Below are 18,353 nucleotides of genomic sequence, written 5' to 3'. Positions count from 1 at the left end.
TATTTATTGTTCGAATCTCATTGGGCGAATGTAGAGTCGGTCGGCAAATGCATCACTCTCATTTTTATTTATCTAAGAGGTAATTACATTAGTTCATGATCAAAACAACATATGATGTGAAAGAATAGAAAGAAAGCAACGGAGTTTAAAGCATAGTGACAAGGGAAAAAGATATAAGCAAAAAGACAAGGGAAAATGATACTAATTGAAAACGGGAGAATTGATCGTTGAAGTAAAAAAGAGAAATCAAAGGAAGAGACTAGCCGTACATGCCAAACGAAGAAAAAACAAGATGAAGAAAGAAACAAGTCAGATTTCAATAGATGCGGTTTTCCTTTATTTATTTATTCTGGTAATAGACTTTAAGAAAAATTATTTGTTACTCTTAAGATTAAAAACTGTAGGGTCACGATCGACATTTCGTGGCTTGATCCACTGAGCGAACCACCAATTTTACACATCTATTTAGAAGATTACACACAATTAAGTGTCACGGCATAATCTCATTCGCTTTAGCAATAGGCGGATGCTTTAACATAGGTGGATGTGGTACATAGATAGGATTGAGTTATGATTGATGAAAGTCTGGTAAGTATTTAGTAAGTAATAACAAGAGAAAGAGGAAACAAATCCTGAATTATGTACATAAAATAAGCTTTAGATAAGCTAAGCCAAACAGACTCAATGATTTTTTTGGACTTATTTTATGCACAAAATGACTTTAAGATGGTCAGCCAAACACTCAAAAAAACTAAAAACAGCTTATAAGCAACTTATAAGTCAATCCAAACGGGCTCTTAAGGCCTTTAAGTATATATGGGTATCGGAGTATTTTTGTCTCTTAACTATACAATTAAATATAAAATATCCCTCAAGTAAAGCAGACATCTTTGGTCTAAGTGTAACATCGTGTGCAAAACAAACGGTAAATTTCCTAAAGCTAACGACAATGTGTCATTCTTTCACTGTATGATAATTTATTTATGTCTTTTTCCCTCCCCTTCTCTTCCATTAAACCTAACCTATTCAAGTATATTTACTCTTTTTTCGCTTAAGTCAAACAGTCGAAGTGCTGCTTTTCATAATTTGATCCATGAGCAATCCAATTATTTAATAACAATAACAACAACAACATATCCAGTGTAATCCCACAAAGTGGTCTGGAAAGGGTAGAGTGTACGCATACCTTACCTCTACATGCAGGTAGAGAGGTTGTTTCCGAAAGACCCCCGGCTCGAAGAAAGGAAAAGCAACCACATCAGTCCGGTAAAAAAAAATTACAGCAGTAATGAAGCCATGAAAAAAATACTAAATAAAGCATGACAAAGCAGTCTGAAAAAGAAAAAAAATAATATAACTAACACAAAACCAAATCCAATTATTTAATTGAAGGGCAAATTTTGTGTTTTATCCTTTCCAACCACATCCGCCTGTGTGAGCTCGCTCACATTGCCGGTCCCAAGCCCGGATAAAGGAGGAGGGTTGCCGAGGGTCAATCGGAAACAGCCTCCCTACCCAGGTAGGGGTAAGGCTGCATACATCTTACCCTCCCCAGACCCCACTATTGTGGGATTACACTGGGTAGTGACCAAGACCATCCTTTCCAATAAAGGAATGGTCTTATAACTTTTCAGTTAAGCTTATACAGATGGTAGAAATGAGGTGTCAGATAGACTCAAGAGAAAATAAGAGGAGGAGGACATTCCTTCATGGTCATGCAATTAATGTTAGTTCTCTTCGAAAGTCACATTTCTTTGTTTTACAAACGAAATCACTCAATTATTAATATTTCACCTACAAAATCATCCAATCTATTTAGGTGAGTTTCCATTGGATTTTGGTGACATGACATTTTAATTAAGCCAAACTTTTTAAAAAATAAAAGCTACTCGTTTAATCATTTTATTGAGCCTTTCCACTTGGTCCGACGCGCTAAAACTATATGGGTCAAATCAAGTTTGGAAAGTACCTGATTAAAGATCATTTCTTTAACTAAACACGCTCTTTCTGCACGACACTTGTAGTATTGGGCATCTTTGGTTTTGATTTCACTTGGTAAAATTGAAAATATTTGGAGACTTGTATTGGATATCATTGGTTTGAATTATACTTGGTTAAAGATTGAAAAAGAATAAAGACTTGTATTGGTATACTTGATTAATAATTGAAAATATATGAACAATGTATTGGTGATTCTTGGTTTGGAGTGTATTCAGTTTAAAATTGGAAAATATTGAGACAGGTTTTAGTTGTCCGTGGTTTGAATGCACTTTGTTAAAAATCATTACCTTACCTAAAATCATAAGAACCTAGGCGACTTGCTTTAAAGCGGCGCTTTTCCTTTTTCGAATATGAAAAGAGATCAGCCAGCATATGCAAATTCTCCTAATTTAAATGGAAAATATTTTCTAAGAGAGAGGATCGATATAGGAGAGATGAGTGTAAGATAAAAGGGTCCTGCACTATAAAATAATTAAGTACATAATTTTTTATTTTTTAAAAGTTTGGATTAAAATGAAAATTTCATGTCAGCAAGATATATCTCCAAAAAAGCTTACAAAAAGTGGTAAAAAGGCTAAGAGTCAGAGATTGTCCAGTCCAAGAGGATCTCAACAAGGAAAGGCGTAGGTGCAAAACACAAATGATGATGAAGGCTTTAATTTGGAACATCATATTAGTAAATACACAAAAAGCTTTTTAAAGACTAGTCATGTTACAGAGACAACACAAATATTTTATTGTTGCTCTAATGGAGCCTTTTCAAAATTGTAGACATATTCAGGAAGTATAAGAGGAGACCGGGGATGGAAGGGGTGATTGCCAATTCTAATGGAAAGATTTGGGTTTTCATTGATGTTGCAGTTCAAATGGAAATTCTAATGAATACTGATCAACAATTATCTCTGAAGTTACATCATCAGGACTTGGGCACAGACTTCATTGCTATTTTTGTCTATGCCAAGTGTGATGCAGTTGAAAGGTTAGAGTTATGGGATAGTTTATATCAATTAGCAAGTTCTATGGAGCTACCTTAAATGGTAGGAGGTGATTTCAATGTAACTTTATTTGAGAAAGAAAAGTTGGGTGGACTGTCAGTTTCTTTGAATGAGTGTGAAGATTTTACTTTTTGTATAAACTCCAGTGAATTATTTGATATAGGTTTTAAAGGGAGTCCTTTTACTTGGTGGAATGGCATATCAGCTGGAGATTGCATTTTTAAGAGACTTGATAGAGAGGTGGTGAATCAACAATTCCAGAATTTATTTTCAAACATAGAGGTGGAACATTTGTCCAGAACAGGATCAGATCACACTCCTTTATTATTAACTTGTGGAGATGGAAATGTTACTTTCAGCAAACCTTTTAGGTTTCTTAATTTTTGGACTAATCATGAATCATTCAAAGAGCTGATCTTACAGAATTGGAGTTCAGAAGTTGTTGGATCCTCTTACTTGAACTTTAGTTGAAATTAAATAAGCGTAAATGGGTGTTATCACAATGGAGCAGGGATACTTTTGGGGACATTTTTCAACAACTTGCTATAAGAGAGGAAGTTGTCACGACCCGACTAGGGGGCCGCGACTGTCACGACCCGACTAGGGGGCCGCGACAAGCACCCGGTGCTAGCCCACCCGGGCACCCCCTTAGCTTACACTTATACTTACATTTAGGTGAGCCGCATTATTAGACATACATTTCCATTCATTCGTCAAACTAGTCCCATTTGGACAACAGCACATTTATATCATCATAGGCATTTATGCCACATCAATGTACATGGGCCGACGAGGCCGACAAAATGATATACAAAACATAGGTCGACAAGGCCAGACATATCTAATCATATACACGTGACTACGAGCCTCTAAGAAGAGTATGACATAACACCTGAGCGGGACAGGACCCCGCTATGCCCATAATTATGTACACAAAAGAATAAGTACCCAAAAGCTATGGCTCCGAAGGAAGTGGAGCTCTGCTATGAAATCTCTGAATGAGCAGCTATGGATCAAGTCTGTCTCCCTGTGCACCTGCGGGCATGACGCAGCGTCCACAAACAAAAGGACGTCAGTACGAAGAATGTACTGAGTATATAAAGCATGATCAACATCGATATAGAAGCATAGTAAACAACAGGTGAATAGCATAGGAGGGGAGACAATAATATCATCATCATGGCGCTTATTTGCTTCCCATAAGGACATCCCGTCTCTATTGCGTATCCGCGTACATACATCCATATCCGTACGTAATTACTCTCATAATCATTTACATCTCGTATACGAAATATATTCGTACTCTTAATGATGTCATATACATAGCATATACATATATATACAAATATACATAGCATACCCGACCATAAGGTTCGGTGTTTCGTACATACTTGGCCAACCAAGGCTCAAGGTTATATCTACCTGACCCTACCAAGGCTTCAGGGTTATATCTACCTGGCCCTACCAAGGCTCAGGGTTATCCGTGCCATCTGCAGATGTGTGTGCGCGTTACGTAATCATATACATACATATAAACATATACTCTACCCGGCACCATGAGCTCGGGGTTTCATTATAGCCCTTCATAGGCACACATACATATAATAGCCCGTAGGCACCTTTAGCATTATTATTATTATCATCATCATTACTATCATCATCATTATCGTTACGTCTATATCATAGGCTTACTCGTCATATGAGGTGCGTAGTACAATCGTAGCACATATCAAGGATCGTGAGCTTACGAGCTCGGAATATCAATCATTTGGAGACAACATACTCATATAGAGAATTTAGGAATTTGGCCAAAGAACCATGCCTCATGGAAGAAGGGTTAGCCTTACATACCTTTTTTGTTGAACTATTCTACACTTGCACGTACTCCTCCGATGCTCACGTTTCTACCTTCATTAAGGTCATACTATCATTAGAATCGATAACTAGCACACATGGCTAAAGCTAAAGAAAATCGGTCAGCTTCTCCTTTATTTATACAACATTTGCCCATATCATAATCCAACTCCCAAATGTCAACAATACATTCATAATATCATAACAATGGCCATTAGTCATTCACATTATCGACATTCCTCAATTTACTTTCATCTTGTCCATAGCTATGGCTATAACATATGATTTCGTCCTTTCATATACAATGTCTAACTCATGGTCTTTCAACGTCATTTATAACCCATTCATGTCATAATATAACAATAATCATAATTCGATTCCAACTAATCCTCTATATGGCACTATTCATCATGCATGACCCATTCTATCATGTTCTTTTACACTCCAAGTATTCAACTCTCCAATACCTTAAACATCACATAAATATCATGAATCTTACCTTAGATATTGTAGGAACAAGCCTTAGTTGATAACACTCCACTTTGAGCAAAACCCTAGTTTATCTCCATTTGGATTTCTTGACCTTAGATGACCTCTGATGACTTTCTGACTCTTGATTCACTTGTTTTATGTTGTTGATCACTAAATATCTTTGAACTCTTGTGAAATAAATGTAGAAAGATGTTTTAGAGAGAAGGGGTGTAATGTAGAAGTGAAATGAAATAAGCCTTGGTCCCCTTATTTAATGACATGAAAATCTGAGTTGAAGTGCACAGTGGTCGTGAACTGGGTTTACGACCCGTATTGCAGTTTATGGACCGTCCTTCGTGGTCGTCTTTAACCATTTTCAGAACCAGAAACTCAGACTACAATATGGTGATTTACGACCATGGTTTACGGGCCGTAAATCACTTTATGGTCCGTATTCCAGGTCGTATTTTACCATTTCCTCGACTGGCAGAAAGTTGAAGTTTTGCATGCCAATTTACGACCTGCCAGTTTACGAACCGTATACCATTTTATGGTCCGTATATTACTTTACGACCAACTGGTCAGTTTGCAAACCTGCAACTTTTCATATTTCTTAGACTTTCCATTCTAATAATCCACATCCATTTATACACATTGCTCACCTCATACCTTGCCTTATCTTAGCCAACTTTCTCGTCTTTCATCGAATACCTTTGAAATCTCACCTAAGGTCATCAAACGTCATTTCTTACTCATGGGACATCATGCACTCGCACTCATCACTAGTTCATTTACTTGCATTCCAACGGAAAATTTTCTGAGGTGTAACAGAAGTGGTGAAGATAAAAGAAGCTTTATTTGAAGAAGAGCCTAGTGTTGTGAACAAAATTGTCCTTCAGAAGGCACAGGCAGAAATGAAGCAGTATCTTCATATTGAGGAACAATATTGGAAACAAAAGACAGGGTTTTCTTGGTATACTGAAGGTGATAGAAATACTACCTTTTTCCATAATTGTGTGAATGGGAAGAAGAGGAACTTAATAATCAAAGGAATTAATTATGGAAGTGGCCATTGGCTGGAGTCTATGGAGCAAATATCAGAAGAAGCTATTAGTTTCTTCCAGCATCCGTTTACTCAGGATAATGATGTTATAGATTTTGATATGCTTAAGTATGTGCCTTCCATGGTTTCTCATGAGCAGAACATGGAACTATGTTCCTACCCTACACTTGATGAAGTCAAAAAGGATGTTTTTGCCCTTAGTAGGGATAGTGCTAGTGGACCTGATGGGTTTACAGGATTATTTTATCAACAGTGTTGGGAGATTATAGGGAATGATGTGTAAGATGTGATTCTATATTTTTTTGATGGAAAAGAACTTCCTAAATCTATCACTCATACTAATCTTGTGCTTATTCCTAAGAAGCATCTTGTGCAATCATTCTCTGATTTGAGACCTATCAGCTTATCCAATTTTATCAATAAGGTGATATCAAGGGTTGTTCATGGAAGAATGGAGAAATTGATACCATCTTTGATTTCCTCTAATTAATCTGGTTTTGTAAAAAGAATAAGCATTTTTTAAAATATTCTTCTTACTCGAGATTGTGTGTGATATCAGGATTAGGGGTAAACCTGCTAATGTGATTATTAAATTGGATATGGATAAGGCCTATGAAGAGTTTCATGGAAATATCTGCTACATGTCTTAAGGAGAATGGGATTTGCTGAACACTTTATTAATCTCATTTGGGGACTGATCTCTAAAAATTGGTATTTTATATTATTGAATGGGCAAGCCACTGGCTGTTTTAAATCCTCTAGAGGGGTTCAAGCAGGGAGATCCTTTGTCCCTTACTTTGTTTCTACTTGCAGTTGAGGTATTATCTAGAGTTTTAAATTCCTTATTTATGATCCGAATTACATTGGTTATGGAATGTCAAAATGGTCTAATCCACTTAACCATTTGTCATATGCTGATGATACTATCATCTTTGTATCATTTCACCCTGATTCCTTAAGGAGAGTGATGACAGTGTTGAATGATTATGAGAATATATCTGGCCAACTTATAAACAAGATAAGAGTTCTTTCTATTTGTATTCTAAGGTGGGCAACGGGATCAGTCAAATAGTGAGGGATATCACTGGTTTCTCAAGGGGTCAGTTTCCTTTAACTTATCTTGGATGTCCTATTTTTCATACTAGAAAAAGAAACGAGTACTATTCTGGTCTGATTAAGAAAGTTAAAGGAATACTGCACTCATGGAAAGGTAAATTACTGTCTTTTGGAGGTAAATCAGTTCTCATTAAAAGTGTACTGCAAACCATGTCAGTGCACTTACATCATGTGTGGCATGAAAACTGGACAAAGTTGGGTGCTTTATATCATGTGGTTCCATATGATTTTGATATCAATGAGAGTCTGATTGGTGTTGCAGAATTAATAGAGGATGGAAGTGGAATGATATTCTTTTACAACAAACTTTTTCAAATGATATTGTGGAGCACATTAGGGTAGAGATTCATGTTGAGCAGTTGCAAGGGACATGGGATAGACCATCGTGGCCTACTACTAATGGAAAATATTATGTAAATAGTGCTTGGAACATCATGAGAAATAAAGGAGAGAAACATGAGGATTATGATCATTTATGGATTAAAAGAATACCTTTCAAGATTTCCTTTTTTATATAGAGGTTGTGGAAACACATAATCCCTACAAATGATAATTTAAGAAGAATTAGGATTCCTCTTGTTTCTAGATGTTATTGTTATGATTCTCATCATGTAGAAACCATGCATCATTTATTTCTTGGTAGCAGTTTTGCAAAAAAAGTATGGAATGTGTTCTTTTTGTGGAGAAATTTAAAACCAATTATTCAAGCAATTACTACTACGATTATATGGGAATTATGAAAGAGAAGAAATACCATAAAACATGGAGGAAGGGTCAGTTTTAGAAGAGTGGTGCATGAAGTGAATTATAGTTTATTTTATTTGACAAAAATGAGATATCCCTGGTTAAACAATATCCTTTTTATATGGTCTGAAATAGTTGCAATGCTAGATAATTATACTCCTAGGATTACAACCAAGGTTGTGTGCCGGAAGCTTCCTCCTGATAGATGGTTTAAATGTAATACCGATGGGGCATCAAGAGGCAATCTTGGTGCTACTTCTTATGGATTTTGTGTTAGAAACTGGCTAGGGGATCTAATTTATGCTCAAAGTGATGTGATAGCTGAAGCAAAGGCAATTATGGAGGGGATGAAATTCGACATAGATAAGAAGTGGCTCCCTTTGATTGTGGAAACTGATTCTTTGCTGCTTAAAAATGTGGTAGAAGGAGAGTGGGTGTACCTTGGGCTATTGTATCATATTTTGATATGATAAGGAGAATTAAGGAGATGTCTGATGTGAGAATTCAACATGTGTACAGGGAAGGCAACACTATGGCAGATTTATTAACTAACATGGCTTTTGATTTTGCAGGTACCCTAAAGTTCCATTCTTTCTCTGAACTGCCTTGTGCAGGGAGGAAGGTTCTCGACTTGGATAAACATCAAATGCCAAATGTAAGGATCAGTAATGCAAGGGATTAAGTTTATTAAGGAATACATGACTATATTGGAGAACCAAATATTGACATTTTTTCAGTGCGTGGTATTAGCTTGGCTCATCCTACTAAAGAGATATCAATACCAGATGAACATATAGAAATGTAGTTCTATAAGTAACACACATTGAAGGCTAAGAGTGGTAAACCTAAGTTCTCATTTCTCCATAGAATCTATGCAGTTAAGAAGAGTTAGTTTTGTGAGATTTTGACTATTTGAGTCTGGAGGCATACTTGTCACGACCCGATTATGGGCCATGACGGGTACCCGGAGCTACCCTACTATTACACCCCGGAAAATTTTTCGTGTTACCGAGACTGCAGACGACTTAGTATGGGCTCAGGGGAGGGTAAAGATATACAAGGATTAGGGATGAAGATTCTATTATATAAGTATAAGAATAGCATATAGACGACAGTGGAGGCCATATGGTGTAAGTTGGTTAATACATTACTTGACAAATAGCCCTCGTAACCGTAAGTTAAGGTGGGGCCCACATGTCGGGATTTTATAAAGGGCATATGACAAGTTATATGAATAGTACATAGGAAGTTTAGAAAGTCTTAAGAGGGACACTTAAGCCAAATATGAGCATAAGCACTCCAAAAGGATGATTTAAGGATACGTTTTCGGGTGATCTAGCTTTACGAGGCCAGCACACCATTATACGTTGAGAATTTGGGAAAACAAAAAAATGAAAGTTGTATATAATTGAAATACCTTTCCAACCATAGATCGTAGGCCTTCATGCGACATAGGGATAAAAAGTTATGGACGTTTTAAGGAGGAAAGGTCAAACTGGCAGTGGGCTCGGCCCAACCCGACTCCAAGTCGGGTCAGACCCACTTCCTTGGCTATTTAAGGAAAATTTTCACCCATTATCTTCCTCATTGCATGCCAAAAGATCTAGAATATTTTATAGAGAGAGAGTGAGGAGAGTTAGAGAGATAAAGCGAGGGTTCGATCAAGTTCGAGGCCCCGAATCCCGAGGCTCGTGAAGGATAAAGTGTAATACGAGTTGTCGTCGTCGTTTCAAGCTAAATATTGAGCTTGGGGGATGATATTTTCGTGGTTGAGCTGCTGCTAAGGTATGTATTATTTTCTCATCTTTGTTATTGAGATGTTTACGTGGAGATTTAACGGATTAAAGTGTTAGAATTATAGTTATAATTATCGTATACCGAATATTAAGGTGTTGTGGTTTAGGGGCTGTTTTGGATAGAATTGTAAGATGAGTTTAGTCATATTATTGTTGTAAATTGTTAGATTTGTTGTTGTTGTTGGTTATTAGCTTAGTTTGGAATTGTTGGGTTGGTAGGATTATAGGGGAGATGTTTTCCAAATCTCGTTAGGCGACGGAATAAATGATTAGTTAGAATAATCTTGTTGGCCTAGTCTTAATCCCTATATTGTTGATGGTATTTTAGTTGACTAAGCTCGGGAAGGGACTCGAGGATTAGCTTGAGGCATAAATAAGGTATGTAAGGCTAACCCTTCTTTCATATTTTGGCATGATCCCTTTTATATGACTCCTAAAGAACGTAAAACATAAGTACTCTATTCTTAGTTGGATTTGGAGTCGATATCCAATATCTTGTTTTGTTCATGCTATACTCTTGTTGATAATTCGAAGGAAGCTTCTGCAAAACATTATACTTACATGTTCACTACAAAGCAAATGGTAAATGAAGAAAACTCTAAAACTTGTTCTTAAAATCTCTCCAAAGGGAGTTGTAATAGAAACCACTCTGAAAGGGGTGCAACGTTTTGTAACTTCATTACATATTCATACTGTATATCATATGTATTGTTATTGTTCCACCTGATCAGCTGGATTATGATATTCTTAAGCCGGAAGCGGCTGCTCGAAGGGGTCATCCTAGCTAAGCCGGAAGCGGCTGCCCGAAGGGGCTATCATGACTACGCCGGAAGCGGCCGTCCGAAGAGACTATTGTGTTATTAGCCGGAAGCGGCTACGAGTAGGATATTCTATATTTATATTGTGTATGCTAGAATTTGTGTAAGGGACCATATGACATGGTTCAAAGTGTTGTTCCAGGTTACTCCAGGTTGCTTTCTAAACTTGCTTACTGTTACGCTTTTCCTTGTTTTATGATTCAGTATTGCCTTACATATTCAGTACACATTCCGTACTGATCCCCTTTCTTCGGGGCCTGCGTTTCATGCCCACAGGTTCAAGGATGCGGTTAAACGATCCAGCCACCTAGGAGGAGTCAGCATTGAGAGTCAGACAGCTCCACTTGCTTCGGAGATTGTTCCTGTTTTGGTATAATTTTGTTTGTATACATTATGGGTACGACGGGGCCCTGTCCCGTCACTTATGCATGGTCATACTCTTTTAGTAGTCTGCGGACAGCGTGGGTGTCATGGATACTGTTTGGCCTTGCCGGCCATTGTTTTGTTTTACAGAAGTATCGGCAGCCTCGTTGGCTTGCCTTGTGATATGTTACGTATATATAAGTATGTTTTGAGATGTTTTGAGTTACAGATGGACTTTGATATTCTATTTGCAGCTTTCAAACTTAGTTAAATAGACCCTATTGAATGTCATGTTTGAGTACAGGTAACATAAGTTGGGTTATCGGGCAGGTTAAGCTCGGTCACTCGTCATGGCCCTAGGTTGGGTCGTGACACCTACCGAGCACCACCTATCATACTTGCCATCAAACTCAACCTGAATACACATTATTCTCAACACGAAACTCATCACAAGATGGTCATCTACATTTACAAAACATATCAGCCCACGAGGCTACCAAAAATTATATACAAAATATACGCTGGTGTATTCATGAGACATATATTACCCACGCATACGTATCTACGAGCCTCTACTGGAGTACGGAGACACAAGGACAGGACAGGACCCCGTCATACCCAAATATAAACACAAAAGAATGCATCAATAAGCTGCACCTCCAGAGTAGTGGGGTGTTCCTATATATGCTGATATAACTCCTAAGAATCTAGGTCGCCTCCCTGTCTACCTGTGGGCATGACACAACGTCCATAAAAAAAAAGGACATCAGTACGAACAATGTACTGAGTATGTAAGACATGTATGTCAACATAATAAGGAAGTAGTAAAACATGAGATGAAGAGATAACCTGTAACTGATTGCTTCTTAAGGCGGAATCATGCGCGCTAACTTTCATATTAAACAACATCTTATCATGTATGCAAATATATATATATATATAGGTACGGTGTGATCATCATTAGCCCGCGTCCGGGCCTCCAACGTCAGGGGTAAACATCTCAAGCCGCCCACTAGTGGTGTCTGGCCGGTCATATAGGCATGGTGTAATCATCGTCATAACTGCTCATTATGCCTGTCGTAGCGGTGTCTGCCCAGCCAACTAGGCACGGTGTAGTCTTACATATACATAATCTAAAGCATACATGAGAGCTCAAGTAAAAGCCTTAACATTATCGGAGTGACATAAGGTCGGGAGCCTCCGATTACATTATAGAATGACTCTCATCGCTACGTCTCACCTTGAAGGAACTAATATCATGAGGTGAGGTATCAACAAGAAATGACATCAATGGAATCATAAGAATAAGAATATCAAGCTCATCATAGCATCATTATCATCATCATTATCATAGAACATATCTCATCTCTAGTTTATAAGAAGCTTTCAAGAATCTCTAACTCTTATCTTTTAGGATGTAAGAAGATCATGGAGACATAAGAAATGAGTCACATAATAAGAGTCATGTCTTTGAAGGAAGGGACTAGCCTTACATACCTTTATGTCTCTCTAACTTTTCCGACTAAACGCTTCCTGTCCAAGTTCACGATTCTACATCCAAAAGAATTCATACTAAGGTTAGATAACCGGAAACATACTTGGAGCTAAGCTAAAGCGGCTAAGGGCTAACAAAAATTAGGCAGCACTTCCTTTGTTCCTACAACTTTCTCCATATAATACAACAACTCCCAAACATCAATAACAACATCTATAATATCATAATTAATAACTTCTTCAAATTAGGCATTATTCAATCCTCACAATTCTCTTTCAATTCATCCACACCCATTTCTACAATACAACAACATATTCGTTTTTCACATAATACTTCCCCCAACGACATTAGCATCATTCATAACAAAACTATATGCATTTCATGCTAAGAATCATGACCCAATTGAACTTGCTACTCAAAATACCATTACTTCCGTATTTGAGCTCGTATTCTATATTACTCTTTAATCAAAGTCTTTCAACCACTCAATAACTCTAATAACATGAAATCAGTGCAAAACTCACCTTTGAATATGTAGGAATGGTCTTTGGGTGAAGATATTGCGCTTGAGAAAAACCCCAACTTCAACACTAAAGAAGTTCTTGACTTGTATCAACCCTAGTGAGCATTCATATTCTTGATTCTACCAACTCTTGATGTTTAACCCTTGATTTCTCTTGGGTATATGTTAAAATATTAGGGAGAATGTTCTAGAGCTTTCTTGAGGTGTGGAGAATGAATGAAATGAAAAATGAGGGCTTGGGGTCTCTTTTTATAAAAATTAAAAAGCTGCCGACGAGGATTATACGGACCCTTATACAATCCGTATAATACCTCCAGTGAAATACCCCTTTCTGGACAGGTTATACGGTCCCTTATACGGACCGTATAAGTGGTCGTATAACTCACAAATTCCGAAATTGCTCCTATTATTTCGTTTAACTTCCCATCCTTATGGAACCTTCTCAACACTTGTTTAATACTTCACTAACCATCCAAGGAGCCTTATAGCTTCTCCTCGAGACATTACTAAATTAACATTAGTTCGGTACTTTGCAAAACCTTTCCAAAACACAACTTGTACTTCGCTTTTCTCGACGAACTTTCTTCTCTTGCCTCGAATGTCTTTGGAATATTAATTAGAATCGTTAAGTACCCCTTCTTACTTGTAGGGACATCATATGCATCTTACCCTGCGTTAGTCTATTTACTGCACAACGACATGAAATTTTTCAAGGTGTAACAATACTCTTACTAGTTTTGTTAGCTAAGTCCCTGATGAGAGCTTTGAGGAGCGTATAATTAGTGTCAATCAAAGATTCAAATACTACTTACACAAAACATACAAGATCGAGCTGCTTAGAGACTGTGGAAGCCTGATTTTTCAGTATCTTAATAGAAAAATTAGCTCGATTATAGGTAAATCTACTCTATCCAAGTCAGATATTAAGATTGGGAAGCTTTAAAAAGTAGAATTCATGGAAATGAAGCTAGTCAAGTTTATACACAAGCTCATCAAGATGCAAGACAAGGCAGTTCCATTTGTGAAAATACAACCAAGAGGAAGGTTACCTTAGCTGCTGGGTTATGATCTACTCGCCGATTGCTGATGATTGGAGTTAATCTGGATGGAATCGACATTGAGAAGCATCGACTTTTGAGGGTTTTTGTTTGTTTCAGTTTCTATGAAATTCTAGATCTGTCATTTGTTTTATTTTGTGTCTTTGTTTTATTTTTGTTTGTACAGTTATATTATTAGTAAAATATCCACATGTTAGGGGGTCGATTATTATTTTTTTTTAAAAAGGGAAATCACCGAAATTGATTGGGTAACTCTGTAGGTGAAATGTTAATAATTGAGTGAATTTTCAATTATAAATAAAGAAAAGTAATTTTTTAAGAGAACTACCATAGTTGAGTGATCATTTAGCAGAAATCAACTCCTTTTTAAGAGGAAGGGAAAAAGAAATAAAATTATTAGAAAAGGGAGAGAATGAGCATTTTACCATTAGCTTTGGAACTTCTACCGTTAATTTGATTAAACTCGTTAAATATGAGACTAAAGTAGTTATATTTTTATTTTTAGTCTGTCCTAAAAGAATGTTACTCGTATTATATATTTGAAAATAATTTAACTTTTAATTCTGATTTTACCTTCATGAGATTATTTATAACGACGTAACTATTTAAGATATGTTTTAACCACAAATTTTAATTTAATTTTCTTAAAACTCTATGGATGCTCAAACAATGACAAATAAATCGGGACAAAAGGAGTGTGTTCTATGACCAATTAGAGATGGTTAGTCAAAGAATTTTAGTGGTCGTTTGGTGCATGGCCAAAATTATACCAGGACTATAATCTCGGGACTAATTTATCTCATATCTTGGGATTATTGTATACCATCTAGGAGATGGTATAAAATAGTCCCAGGATAAGTGGTATAAGAAGGTATATCTCAACTTATACCATGAGATGCAATTTATACTTTGTTTGGTACAAGGTATAAGATAAATTTATACCTTCTACCAAACATGATACAAAAATTAGTCTTGAAATATTCCAGCTTATACCTTCTACCAAACGACTCCTTAAAGTTTTAAAGTGCCAAACTTTATAGAAGTATATAAGTAGAGGTGTCGATTTGTAGATTAATTAACTCAAAAGATTGAAAGTTCTGGATAATATAAATAAAATAAAATAAAATAAGACAGAAGTACCCTTTGAGTCGCTTTGCGGCTAGTCCGAGGACAGGCTGTCCGTGAACCGATACGACAATGATTGAGGTGACCAACCCCACCGCCACTTGCCGTACGGCAACACATATTGTATTTTTAGAGTCAATGCTCTTTCCACTATAATTAGTAACTAATTAATTAATTTTAATATTTTTTTTAAAATAGAAAACATATCCTTTTACCATTTTAATTTAGAATAACTCCATTACATGTTAGAGATAATGATCAAAAATACACATGAATTATCAAATTTTTGGTGAGTTTCACATCTGAATTATCAGGTATGCGAGTTTTTTATTTGAACTATCACCAACTATTTATCAAAATACACATTAACTATCAGTTGTTCTATTTTTTTACTTCAACTATTCAGGTAGGAAAAGGGACTAACTAATAGTTAAAGTGTGTTTTGATAAATAGTTGATGATAATTCAAATAGAAAACTCGCAAACCTGATAGTTTAGATAAGAAACTCACAAATAAATGACAGTTCGGATGTGTTTTCGACCTTTAACTATGCATTTTAATATAACTTAAATTTGGCATATTAACGATATAAAAGAAACAGTATATATCAGGGATAAGTATTCATCCTGCTAAACTTTTTTGAAGATTGATTTTTTCCTATGACTTCGTCCTTAAGCAAAAAGAGTCGCCACACACTTAAAATTCCGTAATTTTTTACTCAATGAGAATATAGAAAATATAACATTCATGTTTGATATTAGTTTGTTTAATTCATTTATTTCAATCCACCTAAATTCAACTTAGGGTGTGTATGGTATGTAGAGAAAATATTTTTCCAAAGAAAAAAAGGTCATTTTCTTACACACAAATACAAAAATATTTATTAAAAAGGGAAAAACAAACTTTCTTCACATAGAATTTTTCATAAAAAAAAAATCGAATAAGATACTTCGTAAAACTTAAGCAACTAATTTGATTATACAAAAATAATGTTCGATGTCTATCTCAATTTGTAGCAGTTGGCACCTAAATAACACGCCTTTTGTCAATTGGCTGAAATTTGTTTGTGTAGGTGCTGCATGAGCTGTATATCTTCCCCATGGTCCATTTAATAAAGAGCTATTTTAATTTGCCTTTATGATATGTTCAATCACATTTCATTTTGAAACGCAATTATTTGATAAATAAAAAATTGAAAATTTATGTTTCAAATGATAATTTATCTTTTTTTTTTAATCTAGAAAATGATTTTAAACAAAAGGTTGACCTTCAATTCTAAATTGAGGTTAAAAAAAATCAGAAATTTCAGAATTGCATCAAAGGTTGTTAAAAATATTTATCGATATTTATATCAAACCAAATAATATAAGCTTAAGAGTTACAAACTAAGTAATAAACATCACTTACTCATGATTAAATAAGAAAATTGAATGTGTAAAACATATGTGCCTGATATCATTTATTTGATGTAAATATTGAGTGTGAGTAAATTTTTTGTATAACTATTTTGAATAAAAAAAAAATTAACATGTGGCAATAAATAACGCTTGATCAGCCATTAATTCCTTGTAAAACAATCCATAATTTCAAATATATATTGTTTCCATTAGTGGGACCAAAAAGCCGTCTAAGAAGGATTAATTGATTATAGAAACATTCTCTATTCTTTATCCGAATGGTATCATTTAATAATGTTTTGAACTTTTAATGTTTTACCACTTTGTGGGGGAACAGTGTGAATTTTTTGTTTTTGTGTCTTATGATTTTCTAAAAGACCTAAATTTGCAGTTTTGCTTAAATCTACGAATATTACTACAACAACATACCCAGAAAAATCCCACATTGTGGGATCTGGAGAGGGTAAAGTGTACACAGACTTTAACTCTATCTCGGAAGGTAGAAAATCTACTAGAATACTAACACCAAATATTAGAAAAACAAATTATTCCACTCTTATCGTAGAAATATTTGATCTTCTTGAGGAGCATGTTTCATCGACATGTCTATCTGACTCTTCATGTTTTTAAGTTGGGTTTTCTTGTCCCAAAAAGAAAAACAAATTTGGATTTTCGCTTGTATATGTGTTAATGACTTTCTAGACATCCTGAAAATTACTATATGACTCCTTGAGGAGTTTGTTTCATCGTCATGCCTGTCTGACATTCACATTTTTAAGTTGAGTTTTTATTCAAAAAACTTGAGCTCCCGTCTAGCATTCACATCTTTAAGTTGGATCTTTTATCCAAGACAACTTGAGCTTTTACTTATACACGTGATATGATTTCTAGGATATTCATAACATATAGAAAATATTAATATACACTCTCGCAGAGTCAATGAAACTTATCTTAAAAAGTATAACCTTATAAAAGATCATTTTCTTTTCTACATCTTTCTTTCATCATGCACATAATTTATTAACACTCCAAATATTAGAAAGGAATAAAAAGAGAAATATAAAGTTTGGATCATATATAAAGCCTTAAATTATAAGCGGGTTAGAGTAATAATGTGGAGGAAAAAGGTAAAAATTACGTACACCATATTTTTTGACTAAGTCAATAGGTGCATGACATTTGTTTGAAGTTAAAGGAAGCTGATTTAATATGGCAGCAACAATGCAAACAGATTGGTGATTTATAGTCTGGTTAGCAAGCCAGGACAAATTCCTTGTCAAAGAAAGACTTAACAGGTTGCATATACAATGGAAGATGACAAATACTGTCTAGCTATGTGAGGAAGGAGTAACAGAAACTCAACTTCATTTGTTTGCTTAATGCAACAAAATTGTTGAAGTAAAGAATAGACTATTTACATGTATAGGCATACAAATCCAATTGAGGGGAGTCAGGAAAAGTATACAATGGATCAAGAGGAGACATAGGAGACAACTCTAAAAGGAAATAGTGACTGCATACGAGGTAAAATGAT

At 35.6% G+C, this 18,353-nt stretch overlaps 1 protein-coding gene and 1 long non-coding RNA gene across 2 annotated transcripts; one reads left to right on the top strand and one right to left on the bottom strand.

The window, feature by feature from the left end:
* The first annotated feature begins 2,804 nt into the window (after positions 1–2,804).
* LOC132616258 (uncharacterized) lies at positions 2,805–3,467 on the top strand. The gene is made up of 2 exons (XM_060330859.1): positions 2,805–2,980; positions 3,143–3,467. Exons 1-2 carry the CDS (start codon positions 2,805–2,807, stop codon positions 3,465–3,467), a joined length of 501 nt encoding a protein of 166 aa, XP_060186842.1.
* A 246-nt stretch (positions 3,468–3,713) lies between these two features.
* Positions 3,714–14,582, bottom strand: LOC132615753 (uncharacterized). The gene is made up of 3 exons (XR_009572840.1): positions 14,289–14,582; positions 12,719–12,772; positions 3,714–4,031 (listed from the first exon to the last, which is right to left on the bottom strand). It is a non-coding gene; the product is annotated as an uncharacterized LOC132615753 (long non-coding RNA).
* Between the last annotated feature and the right edge of the window lie 3,771 nt (positions 14,583–18,353).

The sequence above is a fragment of the Lycium barbarum genome, chromosome 1 (genome assembly GCF_019175385.1).
Source record: "Lycium barbarum isolate Lr01 chromosome 1, ASM1917538v2, whole genome shotgun sequence".
Taxonomy (NCBI): Eukaryota; Viridiplantae; Streptophyta; class Magnoliopsida; order Solanales; family Solanaceae; genus Lycium; species Lycium barbarum.
This window is presented reverse-complemented; position numbering and strand designations above follow the sequence as displayed.

Bases quoted from the DNA above. Each gene is read 5' to 3' on its own strand.
- LOC132616258 (XM_060330859.1), top strand. From the start codon at position 2,805: ATGGAAGGGGTGATTGCCAATTCTAATGGAAAGATTTGGGTTTTCATT. The intron at 2,981-3,142 runs GTTAGAGTTATG...TATAAACTCCAG, and splicing joins AAGTGTGATGCAGTTGAAAG to TGAATTATTTGATATAGGTT.